We start from the raw sequence: 13,810 nt of genomic DNA on the forward strand, positions 1-13,810 counted from the left end.
GTCCCAGCACATTTAGCACTGCTGCGCTGCCCACGGCTAACTCGGAGTTTATGTCAGCCTTTACCGGTGACCCCCCCAATGTCCTCCACAGTGACTCCCCCAGTTCACCGCCCTTTGCTGCATTTCTTGCCACTTCTCATTTGTCTCCTTTAATCTGGGACATGTCCTCAGCTTTTATTTTTCTTCATGACATTAATATTTAAAAAAAAAAAAAAGAAAGTCCAGCTTTTGGAGAACGTCCCTCAGTCTGGGCTTATTTGCTGTCTCCTCACATTGGAGTCAGTTTTCTCCTTTTTGGCAGGAGCCCCGTGGAGGAGAGGAGGGAGGTGTCTGTCTCAGCGCATTTTGTTTGGGGGCACATAGTGACCGGTGGAAAGGTCAGCGGTGACCTTCACCTTGAGCACTTTGTTAAAGCGGTGTCCTGCAGGGTTCCCTAAATCACTGTTTTCTTTGTAATTGATAACTGACTTGTAAGGAAGTATTTGAGACAATATAGTCTCTCTCTCACCAAACTTTCACTTGTTTTGCATACGTTAATGGTTCTTACCTAAATCAGTAATTTCTCTTTTGGTTGCAAAATGGTAATTTTCTAACCCGATCGACAGTGACATTCTACTGTAAGAATGACTCTTTATTTTTTTTTTTTAATTGAAGTATTGTCAGTTACAATGTGTCAGTTTCTGGTGTGCAGCACAACGTCCCAGCTGTGCATATGCAGACATATATTCCTATTTATATAAGAACTTCCCTTTCTGATTCCTTCATTCATTTGTTCTTTCATTTATTATCAGATGGACTCATGGATTCTTATTTTATTTAAGGAACCATAATACATTACTGTCATTATTTTGTTAGTAAAACTGCCCAAGACTTGCCCAGAGGGGTCCCCTCCAAGCTAGCCCCCTGTCCTTCTGATAGGTTCTCACATCTTTTTAGTGCTTTCTTACGTTCTGGCCTTCCAAAATGTTCCAGGGTCCTCCGCCTCGCCTCGGCTCTAGAATCAGCCATTTATCCAAGAAGCCTTATTTTATTGTAGAGGAGAATGGAATCAAGAAACACTAAGAAATGGGGTTACCGTGAGCCCATTGCTACTGGGATGTTATTGCTTTTAGACCCTTTCAGAACTAGAAAATTTAAGACATAGGTGTAGATTTTACATGTATATGTTTGTGTGTATATATTGCTGTATATTAAAAGTCATGAATTTATCATGATACCTGTAATTCCAGCCCAACACCACAGGCTCCTTTTTGCCTTCCTGTCATTCGTAGTTGTATCTCCCTTCGCTGACCCTCCTGGCTCCCTCCTGGCTGACTCACATGGGGACCCTGCCCTGTACGCATGGCTGATAAATGTACTAACTGGGCAAGCAGGGTAGTCTGAGTGCAGAAGAGGCAGAGACCGAAGCGCCTTGTGACTGACCGTCGCTAATGGTCTGACGGGAGGATCCCAATTTCTGTATGTCTGTTACATCACATTTGAGCTTGTAGGAATCCACAAAGCAGGGACTGTCACGGTTATCTTAGAGAAAAGGGAATTAGGGCTTCAGAACTGTCTACATACAGACAGAAGTGACAAAAGTACCATGCCTTCTAGAGCCGTGACTGCCACTGACGTCATCGTCACCATTCCCTCGTGAGCCCCTTTCTTCCTGAGGTGTCAAGAAAGGATAACGGACCCAGAATCACTGGACTCTTTGTAACCTAACTTCTAAAAGGAAGCAGTTGCTTTTGCTATTGCAGCTTAGCTGGCTCAGGAGGAGAGGCGTTTCTTCCCCCTACGGCTGAGTCAGTCGGAGGAGTCGGGGTCCCCCCAGGTGCCCACAGACAGCTCTGAGACAGTGCCTCCTGGGGCCCGGGTTCCCTGAGCGAGGCGCTGCCGGCAGGAGCCATGGGCCTTGGGGACACGGTCAAGGGCACTAAGGTCTGAGTGGGGGCCCTGTGGTTCTGCCATCTGGAGGGCAGTCTGCGCTCAGTTCCGGCGCAGAGAGCGCAGTGAGGACTGGGAGCCTGGGGTCAAGGGCAAGGAAGGTCAGAGTTCACTAAAGTGGAGGAAATAGAAGAGGGGCAAAGGGAACCGTGGCCTCCTCAGTTCCCTCCCCCCTGAGAGTGTCTTAGTGGGGGGAGCCCATGGATGGGGAGGAAGCTGAATGCTCATAGCTGAAGTCAGTTATGATTTGGACGCCACTTACAATCTTCGCTTATTTATTTCCCAGCTAGTGAAAACGTCGTGATCAATCATTTGTTCCAGTCGAAACTGTCAGAAACAGGATCCCTCGTATCTTCCTCTCCTTCTTGTAAATTCAGAGGACACAGATCTGCCCGGCTCAGCAAGCACATGCCAGAGTCTTCAGCGATCGGGGACAAGAGGAACTATCTAGAGCTTAGTAAGGTAGGCGTTTTTGTGATTCTTGTTTGATTGCTTTTAAGTGTGCTTAGCACATTCACCTCTTCTTTTCAAGAAAAAAAAAAGCGCCATCCTGAACGCTAATGGAAAGAAATTGATATTTATTTTAAAAAATTAAAGAAAAAGACCGCTTACCTAAAGTCTTACCCTCCAAGAGAAAACAGTGCAGGAGAAGGTGGAGCAGAGGGGAAATCTGATAGCAAGCGCGGTGGTAGTCATTGTATTGGTGGTCGGGGCAGCGTCTTATTTCTGTCTCATCTCCGTGACTGTCTTTTTGATGAATGAGTGGGAATTTCAGGGACAGTAGGTTTACAGGGAATAAACTTAGCCACCTGATTCGGTTGACATTAACCACTTCAGAGGTTTTAAGTCCCTAAACAATAAATTGTAGTTTTTCACGCAGACACAGTGTCTTTTTCAGGTCCTAGAGGTGCGGTGTGTGTTTTTAGATTTTTGATTCATGTTAGCATGGCGCTAAGGTTTTAACGTGTATTTGTGCCACACAAGTGTGGTGGTACTTAGAACCTGAAGATTCCATTTGTAAAACAGAACTAAAAAACTCAGTGAAGAGTTATTTCAGACTGAAATGTTTTAAGTTTATGAATTCAGTGCCCGATTGTACCCCAGTTTGTTCTGCTTGCCTCTACAGAGATGATGAAAGATGAGAATCATGATTGGGAAGGTGTCCAGGACAGTCCGTTTTAGAAATTCCGTTGTTGTAGCTTGCTGGAATGTGTTTCAGCTTACCAGTTAAAATAAAAGCACAATTAAAGTCAACTCTATTAGGGAAGGGTGGCAGGAATGTGTACAGCGTAATAGAAATGTGTTGTGTGTCTGTGTTTAGCCAGTAGACCCAGAATCAAGAATCCTTTGATAGAGTTGTTCCGGAACTGGGTGATCACAGGAATTCAATCTCATTGCACATGAAATGGCATCTTTTACATAAAAAAGACAAATGATTACCCTTTGTAAGAAAGATCTCAGTTCCTGGGCTTCTGCTGAAAGGCCTGGTCCTTGCTTTCTTAATCATCCTGGAAAACAAGAAGTCACCACACACCTCTAAACTGAAATTCCTAACCTGAATTATTGCACATTACAGGCATGGATGCCATTAGCCTTTTCCCTGAAGGCCTGCCAAAGGGAGATCATTCACTGCAGTTCCTCCACCCGGAAAGGGACACGAGTGCTCAATTTCAAGGGCTGGAGTCTTATTTATCATGATTATTCCTTAAGTGTTCTGCTCCGCACTTCCCTTCAGAGGGCCATCACCCCCGCACATCCACGCCCGCGACCAGCAGAGTGGCTGTCCACCTGCTCCTTACCTAAGCACCACGTTTGGCTTTGGGTTTGTGGAAAACAGGTTGATCTTAGACCCATCGCTTCGTTTTACATCCGCTTGTCAGTTACACGCAATCGTTTCAGCTGACAGTTCACCTAATGGAAGGAAATGAGCCGTCACCTTGTTCCCAGTAGCACCGTATTGACAAGAACATTTCACCTGTTTTTTTTTTCCTTCTATTGAGACCTGTTATTTTAAGAGAAATGGTTTGGAATCGATAGGTGCGTTGGCCTAAGTCACTGTGAGATTGTGGCGTGTGGTGGTTACGTTAGTGGCTGCGGGTTCTTTTAGCCTCTGGTGGAATTTAATTAATTGCCTCCTGCCCTTTACTTCTTCACCCACTGGGTTCATTTCCACTGACTTCTTTAACCCCCATTATCATTTAGTCTTGGCTGTGTATGAATTTCTTCCTTGTAAGAGTTATGGGTCATTATTGATCAAAGAAAGCCGTCGATTGTCATTTTTCACAGGCAAGTACTTTACTAACCTCTTTCAGTCATTAAAAAAAAAGAAGAAAAGGAAGCGAAAGGAAAACTGAGTAAGAAACTGACTACAGTTAAACTTAGGGGGCAAACCGATGACTGTGAAAACATCAAACCTTTGTGACATAACATAGCATCCTTTCGCCCCAGAGTAAGCTACATTTCACGATAAACACGGGCAGCTAGCGCTAGGATCCAGACACCAGGCTGAGACGACTGTACCACCACGCAAGTCAAGGTCTGTGTTTATTCTCAAGTCAAAGTAGGTGCAGGTTGGTGACAGCCATGGACTTGAAAGGCTGCGGTAATGTTTTTCTGCACGAAGCTGTCCGTCCCCCTGACTTAGGCTACCATGGCAGGAAGTCCCCTGGTACTGATTTCTAAGAGTCTAAGTCTGCATCTGCCTGTAAGTGAGTTTCCCTGGATGGGAGGATTAATTGTTTTCTTCTAAACTGGAATTCAGTCAAATAAATCTGCTCACCCTTTCTTTTTGTTTTCCTTACAGTTATTAAAAAAGAAAGGAAATTCTACATTTCTTCAAAGACTAGAACGGGGAGGTCCGGTCACCGTGGCGTCGCAACTCAGGGTTAGTTGAAATTTTCAGATTTCAAAAACTTTTTTGATTATATCAACTGTAGAGGGCTTACATAGAATTGCCCCTGTCTTTGACCACTTGGGTTCCTTTAAAATAGTAGGCATGCCCACGGACACCCAAGATGAGTGAATGTGTAGTCAATAAAAGCCAAGGACCGAAAATAAAGATTTTTACTAAAAAACTGTTTGCATCGCGAGCTGGTGTCTTCCCCGGGGACTCAGCCGTGTTTTGCTTCTCTCCGCAGAAAACCCTGCTGGACATTACGGGGAAGCTTCAGAGGTGTTCCCCACACTTTGTTCATTGCATCAAGCCCAATAACTCGAAGCTGCCAGATGTGTTCGATAACTTTTACGTGTCAGCCCAGCTGCAGTACATCGGGGTCCTGGAGATGGTGAAGATCATCCGGCACGGATACCCCGTCCGCCTTTCCTTCTCGGACTTCCTGTGGAGGTGAGTCTTGCCCCTGTGTCTGCTGCTCCGGGTAACGCGCTGATGATGTTGGAACAGGGTTCTTCTGTTTTCTTTCCTGGCGTTTCTTTTATCCTTTACATTCTTCTCTCCTGAGTAAACAAAATGCTCTGGGATACAATGAAATGCTCTGGAGAAGCTCAGATAAAAAGTTGCTGAACATACTCGATACCTTGGAAACAACGTTCACGTTCCCTTAAATTTAGATTTCCTTGGATGTAAACATTTATAAAAATGTGGCACATGAGATACCCCCTCCTTTATACCTATGGACAGAATATTTTTTAGACCAAGAGTTGGCAGACTGCACTCATGGGCCAAATCCAGCCCACCACCTATTTTTGTAAATAGAGGTTTGTTGGGACACAGCCAGTGAAAATAATGAGAATGTCTGTTTTTAGACAATCAAACAATAAAAGAGGGTGGGGGAAAAAGAAAGCAGAAAGTATTTAGTAATCTTATATCAAAATTATAAAATTTAAAAACAATATTGACATAACATAGTATCAACATTATAAGTATCACACATTTTGGTGTAAGTATTAAAAGTCAGCTTTCCCACCCCTAAGGTACAAATGATCTTTGGTTCAATGAGTTTAAAACCTGCCCATGTACGAGTTTAAAATAATAGATTCCCAAATTTATCCCAGCCCTTCTGAATGGCAGCCAGCAGAAAGTGGGGTCCACAGGCCCCCTGGTTTGTCTGCTGGGGAGGGGGACGGTGACGCTGTCACCCGCCTTGCCTTGCTGGAAGCAGGGGTCCTCCAGCGTTCCTGCTCGTCAGCATCACTGCAGGCTCGGCAGAACGCAGACTCCTGGGCAGCAGTTCAAGGGTTCCGGACTCACAGGTGCAGCTGAGGGCTGTGGATCAGCGTCCCCCACCAGTGCCCGGGTGGCGCTGGCCTTGCTGTGTGTGGGCAGCCTTGTGACGACCACTGGCCTGGAGCCTCTGCTCACTGGAGGATAACGCCTTTGTTTTGTTCTGGTTTCCCCGGCCGAGGGCTTGAAGTATGTGAATGCATCTTGGTGATCAAAGCAAACTTGCTGAGAATGAAGAGTCCCAGGCATTCACTGATTTACTGGATTAAATCTGCAAAGTTGTGAGCCTCCCCAGTGATCTGTGTGCACGTGTTTCAGAAGCACTGCTCACGGGTTCCTACATTGGATGGGAGATAGGATTAATCTCATCCTGTTTTTTAAAGTGTATTTGATGCATTTTCTTCAGTTTATTTTGTTAGGGTCTTAGAATCATAGAATCAAAGACACTTTGCATTAAAATGTCCCTCAGTGTTTCTCTGGTATAATCTTCGGTAGCTGCACGAATCTTCCTTCCTGCTGCTCAAGCACTCATTTGAATTGTCCTCTTTTCCCAGAGAGCGTGCAGAACGTGGCTGTGTGTGTGTGTGTGTGTGTGTGTACACAACATTATACTTCATAATGATTAGAACATTTTTTGACCTTTGTTGTTTGTGTTTGTCCAGTTTGACGTATATGCTCCACCAGGAATTATCTGCATTAAAATAGTATATGCAGTGATCATCCTCTAAGTATCAGTGCAGTTCCCCGTGTATATGCGTTCTTGCTGTGCTGTGGCCTCTAGGCAGACCCCTCTTATTCAGTCTCCATGCGTGTGCCTCGTGGGTGTTTAATCAATGTTTTCGGTATGAAGCTGGCACTGGAGACTAATGGTTGTTCAATTTAAAGTAATATTTCGGCAAAACAGAGACCACAGTTATATCATGTTTGTTTAGAAGATTAATGGGGATGGGAAATGATACTTTTGGGTAAATCTTTGCATTTCTTTAACCAGACCCTTACTGAAAAGGAGATGTGATTGCAGTGTGTCGTCCTTGTTTGTAATTGCGTGTCAACAGAAATGGAATTATTAATTTATTTCCATGGAAATTTGTCATGATCCCTCTTAAATGAAGGACTTCAATCTGGAATATTATCACAAAAACACCGATCCATACAGAAATGATCAGTTTCTACAGAACTTGAATAAAACACGATCCACCGAACGTCGCATCAACATACAGCATGTTTATTCAGAAAGCTCTTCGGAACTTTGGAATTCCCCTAGGCAGCCAGCATCACCATATAAACAAAGCCTAGAGGTGTCATGTAATAGAAGCTTCTGGTTGCCAAAGTATCAGATAACAGTTTCTGTGTAAAACGTTTATTTTCTCTTCGTTATCACATTCTCTTAACTGTTACAGAATAAAACCTGATCAAATTACTTTGTGTAGTTTACAAAAAGGAATATGGTTACCTCGAAAATACTGGACAAAGAAGGAAAATACGTCCAGTTATGAAGCAAGCACCGACTCGTTTGAACAGCATGTGTGTTGCTTCTGAAGTCCGGCATGATGACACATGCGGATGACGGACACATCTGTGGAATCTGTAGGCGGATGTGATGATGTTGCAAATTTGCTTTCTGGAACCCTGGCTTTAATAACTGTCCATCATTTTGAGGCTTCCTAATCGAAACTGGAGAACTGTGTTTGTCGAGAGATCCTATTTTGATTAAAAGAGAAGTATGCTTGCTGAATTCCTTTTCCTAATAACACCAATACCTTCTGATGATGCGGATGTCAGGGCCTGTCTCCGTGGCAGGAGACTCTCCAAGTGTGGGTGCACGAGGAGGAAGGAAAGGAGCAATCGTGCTGAATTATTATGTGCAGATCATGGTACATCACTGGACTACGGGCTACTGTTGACTGAATTGTTCCCCCACAAAACCTTCTGTGTGGGAGCTGTAACCCCTAATGAGACCTGTTTGGAGATGGGGTGTATAAGGAGGTAATTAAGGTTAAGTGAGGTCATAAGGGTGGGGTCCTGATCCGATAGGGTTAGTGTCCTTGTAATAAAAGTCACCAGAGAGCGCGTCCTTCTCTGCTGTTTGGGTCCTCAGTGGAAACTAAGTGGCCCGCACTTTGATCCTGGACTTCCCAGCCTCCCGGACAGTGCGAAAATAGTCTTCTGCCGTTTAAGCCTTCGGGTCTGGGGCATTTTGTTGTGGCGGCCTGAGCGGGCCGGGTGCCTGTGTTTGTGGGCCTGTGCTTCTGTGGTGTCAGAAGGCCACAGAGTCAGACGAGCTATGCTGGGCAGCTTTGGCTGCTTTGCTCGCATGTTATGATAAACTCTTGTGCGGATGAGCCGAAGTCTAGTTTACACGCACGTATCACGTGGTTTCAAAAACTCCGTGGCTTTGTTCATGTGATTGTATCCTTTCCACCTTTTTTTCTCCAACTACTCAGTGACGTTTATTGATATTTAAGATTCACTGAGGCATCCTCTCCATTGGAAAATCTTCATAAAATCCAAAATTGGCTTGTGTCTCTTCCCTAAGCTCCAGAGAGGCCTTGTGTATTAGGTTTATTATGTGCTCACTGGAACTATTCATTTATGTGCCGACCTCAACCACTAGACCAGAGGTTAGCAAACCACAGCCTGCAGACCCAGTCTGGCCTGCCGCCTGCTTTCGTATAACCTGCGAGCTAAGAATGTTTCCTACATGTTTAAATTGTCACATGTTAAATGGGCAGATACATCCCTATGTAACCGCCTCAGTTGTTCCTCTCCGCACACAAAGCTGAAATATTTACCCTCTGGCCCTTTACAGAAGAAGATCGCTACCCCTGCTCTGGGCCGTCGGCCCCTTGGATGCGGGCAGGTAGCTCTCTAATGCTGGCTGGATTCCTCAGTTTGTAAGGATTTTCTGCTGGCACTGGAGAAGGCAGCTCTCACCAGCACATTCTGTAGAACATGAAGTGCCACATTCGTGGCTGCAACTACGAAGGTTTCTTTCTCTTTTACGTTGTATTTGACTGCATTTAGAAAAAGTACACCTCAGCTCGAATCAGCTCTGACTCAGATCTTGTTTTCACGACAGACTCTGGGGTTAAGGACCAGCCCGGCTCTAGGACGTGCTCTTTCTGTGTCTGGGGGAGAAGAGACGTGGCTGGATGGCTGTCACAACTTCTGCTGAGTCGCGGCATTTGTCACTCTCTCGTATTCCGTTGGTTAAAGGCGGTCCCCTGGCCCAGGCCAACAGTAGAGTGGAGAAGTGTCCTGCTCACAGGAAATACTGCAGAACGCGTAAGAGGGCGAGGATCTGTGCGCGGGACCTGTTAGCAGGTGCTGTGTATCAGAACACTCCAAACCCGAGTGGCATGAAACGACAGCCTGTTACTTCTCCCTGTTCTGTGGGTTCCCCGGGCTTTGTGGGGCATCCTTGCCTGGCGTTCTCCATCAGTTGCAGGCATACAGCAGAGGCTGGTGCTAGCTGGGCCCGATGCACAAGGCAGCTTCTCTGTTCATGTGTCCGGTGCCTGCATGTTCCTCCTCAGGGTCTCTCTCTCCAGCAGAACAGTCTGGACTTCTTACCTGGTGGCTCAAAGTTCCAAGAAGCAAGAAAATAAACTTGCAGTCCTCTTAAAAGCTGGGCCGGGAACTGGTGCCACATCACTTCCCTTCTGTTTTACTGGTCAAAGCAGCCGCAGAGCAGCTGAGTGCTCTTCCCTAGGGAGGAGGCCATCAGCAGCGGCCGGCTGTGGGACAAGCCACCGCATCCTCTTAAAGGGACAACATGCACGTGACTGGGAACAATAAGAATTTTCCCAGCCATGCCTGTACCTGTGAACTGCTGTTAGCTCATCTCTCACAAATAAGTGTACATGAGTTTGGAGTGCTGAGTAGGGTAATGCCAGCGTGGCTTGTTTTTTTTTTTCTCCAAATTGTAGAATTGAGGGAAAGGGTCATACGAGGCCATGCTGAAGAAAAGGTTCTGAGGCGTCTGCAAAGTACCCTGTGTGGCGCTCATGCTGCCATCGTTTTCAGAGCTTTCCTTGATCCCCAGTGTGCTTGAGACATGATAATTCCCATGGCTTTTTAGCGGCCAAGGCCGTGCCAGACCTTGGTCCTGCGCCTGTCTGCTCCTCTCTGGTGCCAGCCTTCCGCGTGTTCCTCCTCTTCCAGACTGAGCGGGGACCCCTTCTGGAACCGAGCTGTGGGTCCCGGGTGGCAGGCCGCGAAGGGCCGCGTGCATCAGCTGTCTCCGGGCTTGTCTGTGGTTGGCCGGGGGTGGGGGCAGGACAGCATCTCCCCGGGGAGAGGTGCACCCGTTACCGCGGTGCCTTCATTTGGAAGAGACAAAGGGCTTGTTGAGTTGGAGCAGCTCGTGGACTGGTGTTGTGCTTGGCATGGGGAGGGCCGTGGTCTGCGTTTTGAGACTGTTACTGGATGAGATCCCTCTTAGAAAGAGGTGGAGCCATTCAGCTTGTTCAAGTGGCACCGTTGTTGCTGAATTAAATTGGGTGCGAGGAGAGGGATGAATGCAGGCACACTCAGCTCGTTGGATTAAACTAAATGGCAGTGGCTGCCCAGGGAGGCAGGATCCCCGGGTACCAATCTGGTTTGGAATCATCTAAAAGTTTTCCTTGTTCCGTGGAAGTGAATCTAGTTAGTGTCAATACATCTTTCACAGAAACGTGAATTAATCAGCTCAGGAGCTATTAAATATTCTAATTTGACTGGCGAAGGGTGCGTTTTCTTCGGGGTAACTTTGCCGAGTCTAAACATATTCTTTCTGCTAAAACCACTCTGCTGGGGTGGCTGATCGTCGAAGGTGCAATGAAGTTCGGGAGGAAACAGGGCCTGCTGTGGCTGTTCAGTGACACACAGCGGAGAAAGGAGGAGTGGAAGCAATAGCTTCTCGCGGGCATTTCAGTGTGAGCGGATTAAGCAGACCTTTACCGGGAGCTTGCCCTGCTGCTCAGTGGGTTATGAGTCACGCATCCCCCACCACCTACTTCGGGCATCTGTGAACTTGTACAGAAGCCCAGGTGGGAAGCGCGCAGGCCACAGGCCACAGGCCACAGGGTGCCGGTGCACCTGCTCAGCCCCACCGTGGTGCCACAGACAGCGTGTGAGTGAGCGGGCGAGGCGAGCTCTGCAGACTTCGTTGGCGTGAACAGAAGGTGGGTGGTTTTGACCCAAGGGTAGCCAGCGCTTTATCTAGTCCCATTCGTCCTCTTTCTGATAGCACTGTGGGGGGGGGGGGGTTCCATGGAAAAGGGGGCAGATAATGAGAGATGACTTTGACGTTTGCTTTTGTATGTGTACCACCTGGCTTAGACCCTAATCTCTACCCTAGGAAGCGGGGTCACCTCCATGACAGCATCCGTGCTCTCACTCATCGCCCCCTTCTCCGTCATTCGTTCATTCACTCCCACGTTATACAGGCACTTTGCTGAGCCAGAATGCCGTTGTGACTTGGAAAGTCACCGTCAGCAGCATCTCAGGCGTCGTCACAGGTGGCGTTGTGCCCCCGCCGTGGCTCAGGCCCTGAGCCTGCACGGTGCGCCCGTGACCCTGTCCTCAGGACCGCCCTTCAGGTAACTGCTCTCACCTCTCAGCTCGCAGTTACTGCGCCACTAATGTTTCTCGGCCTCTGCGTTACGTTTGCCGCGGGTCGGATTCACCAGCGCCGACCGAGCCCTGGCACCGCGCGCCGGGCTCCTCACAGGCCTTGTCTCGTTGAACCCCCGCCGCGTCCCCACGCGCTGCCTTCTCAGCGGCGTGCCTGCTTTACTGTTGCGAAAAGTGCGGTCCCGAGGAGCGAGGAGCTGGTCCTAAGCCTCACCCTGTCCCTGAGGGAGTTTTAACCGCTCCCCATGCGAGGGCTGTGCTGACAGCGGCCCTGCTCCGAAGCCTCGCTCCACTCCGACGGGCAGTCTCTTCACGCGCGCTTGCCTTTCACGCCTCCAGGCACAGCCGCGGGGCACCGGGAAGGCACCGGGACCGGGACGGGGCAAAGAACCCCTGGAGAGCGCTGAAACTCAGCGCCGGGCCCTTCACACTGGATCAGCTTTGCTCTGTTTCCCGAAAAAGAACCCAGTCAATTTTGTTGAATTTCCTGGACTGAAGTTGCTCCCTAGCAAGCTTGCAAGTTCACACGGTGGTGACGCTGCATCGGTGGTGGATCAGTTGTGACCTCTGAAAAATTAGCTTGGAGAAGAGTAAGAAAAGCGTTCCTTGAAAACGGAGCACTGCATGCTTTCATTTAAAATAATGCAAAAAATGATATTAAAAAGGCTTTAGTAACTTTCTAACAACCTCGGGAACAAGACCCCAAACTGACCAGTCCAAATGATTTAAAACAAACACATAACCCCACGTAGGTAAGCCTTCACTATGAAGCAGTGACAGCCCAGTGATTATCAATACGCCAGGAAAACAGACAAGAAACTATTTTTAACATGAATTCAGTGTTTTGACAGTTGTATTTTATTTGTAATGCAATTTTGGTAATGCATGAAAAAGTCAGTCTTCAGCATCCTGAGTCTTACTGTTCATCATTTGATTTATCTGGGCCTCTTCCCCACTTCCATCTACTGATGCAGCTGAATGTTTTTAATTATATCAGGCAAAACATAATCCCAAAATGACCCTGCTTGTAGGGCCAAACCAGTTTTAAATAATTACCTGTAAGTTGCTTGTTTCACGACTTAGAAATTGTTTGATTCTGTCTCCAGCACAGTAGTGTGATTTCATGCGACCGTTGGTAGCTGATAGTTTTCATTCATGACGCCTGCTTGGTAACTCAGGCATCTACACAGAAGCTCGGGCGTCACCGGGACCTTGGAGGGAACCTAACCAGTACCCTTTACCTTAGCCGGTTCTTGATCAAAGCGAGAAGACAAAATGTTCAGAGTGTCCTCTTCCTTGTGCACGAAGCCTGGGTTGAAGCACGTTGCTCGGTGTAAGAGGCAGGAGAGTCTGCTGATGGAATCCCAGGATGCGGCGGGGCTCCCCCCGCGCCCACCGGCTGCAGACGGCGCGGGCTCGGGTGACCCTCCCCACGGGGGTGCTGCGCGGGCAGGGCTCGGAGTGTGCAGAGCGAAGGCATACAGCGATTCCTCTGCGGGCAGTTTGTTCTCAAGCAGCTGAGAAGCCTGTTTTGTTCCCTCATTAAAATTCCCAATTAGATTAGTCAGTCCCTGACCTCCCCTCCTGAGCTGTGAAGGACTGGAAATGGGCTGAGTGTCACCCTGCCTCCGTCTCTCAGGAAACGTCAGGAAAGAAGAGGAAGTGTCCTGGGCCCAGTCTCTGCATTGTCTTATGTTCAGAATGAGCGGATGCACCCAGAAAGCCTGCAGATGACAGGGGCACCTCGGCTCCTGGTGGGGCATCTGTCTTTCAGAATATTCTTTCCCCCGTCTCCACGAGCACCCACTGCTTCTTCGTGTATCTTTCTGGGACCACTGAGAAGCAATATAGATTTTGTACCCAAAGATCCTGAAGCGGGCCAACAACACATTACTTTAATTGATTTCAAGGCCACTCTGTATTCAAGACTGTAAATGCATTTTATTTCCCATCCCAAGCCCCATCCTGACGCATTAGCCAGCAGAGCCCAGCAGGGATTCTGTGACCAGAATAAATGAAAATATTAAAACAAAAGAGCAACTCAAATAATAAAATCCCAATAGCCTGAATATTCGCAAATTGGAC

The 13,810-nt window shown here is 47.6% G+C and overlaps 1 protein-coding gene across 1 annotated transcript in view; it reads left to right on the forward strand.

The window, feature by feature from the left end:
* The window catches only part of MYO16 (myosin XVI), a 437,386-nt gene that overhangs the window by 314,532 nt on the left and 109,044 nt on the right, over nt 1-13,810 (forward strand). Inside the window, exons 25-27 of the mRNA XM_074378522.1 lie at nt 2,216-2,391; nt 4,733-4,813; nt 5,067-5,272. Of these exons, the coding sequence (XP_074234623.1) occupies nt 2,216-2,391; nt 4,733-4,813; nt 5,067-5,272 (463 nt within the window). The remainder of the gene's footprint in view (nt 1-2,215; nt 2,392-4,732; nt 4,814-5,066; nt 5,273-13,810) is intronic.

This window comes from Camelus bactrianus, chromosome 14 (assembly GCF_048773025.1).
Source record: "Camelus bactrianus isolate YW-2024 breed Bactrian camel chromosome 14, ASM4877302v1, whole genome shotgun sequence".
NCBI classification, from domain to species: domain Eukaryota; kingdom Metazoa; phylum Chordata; class Mammalia; order Artiodactyla; family Camelidae; genus Camelus; species Camelus bactrianus.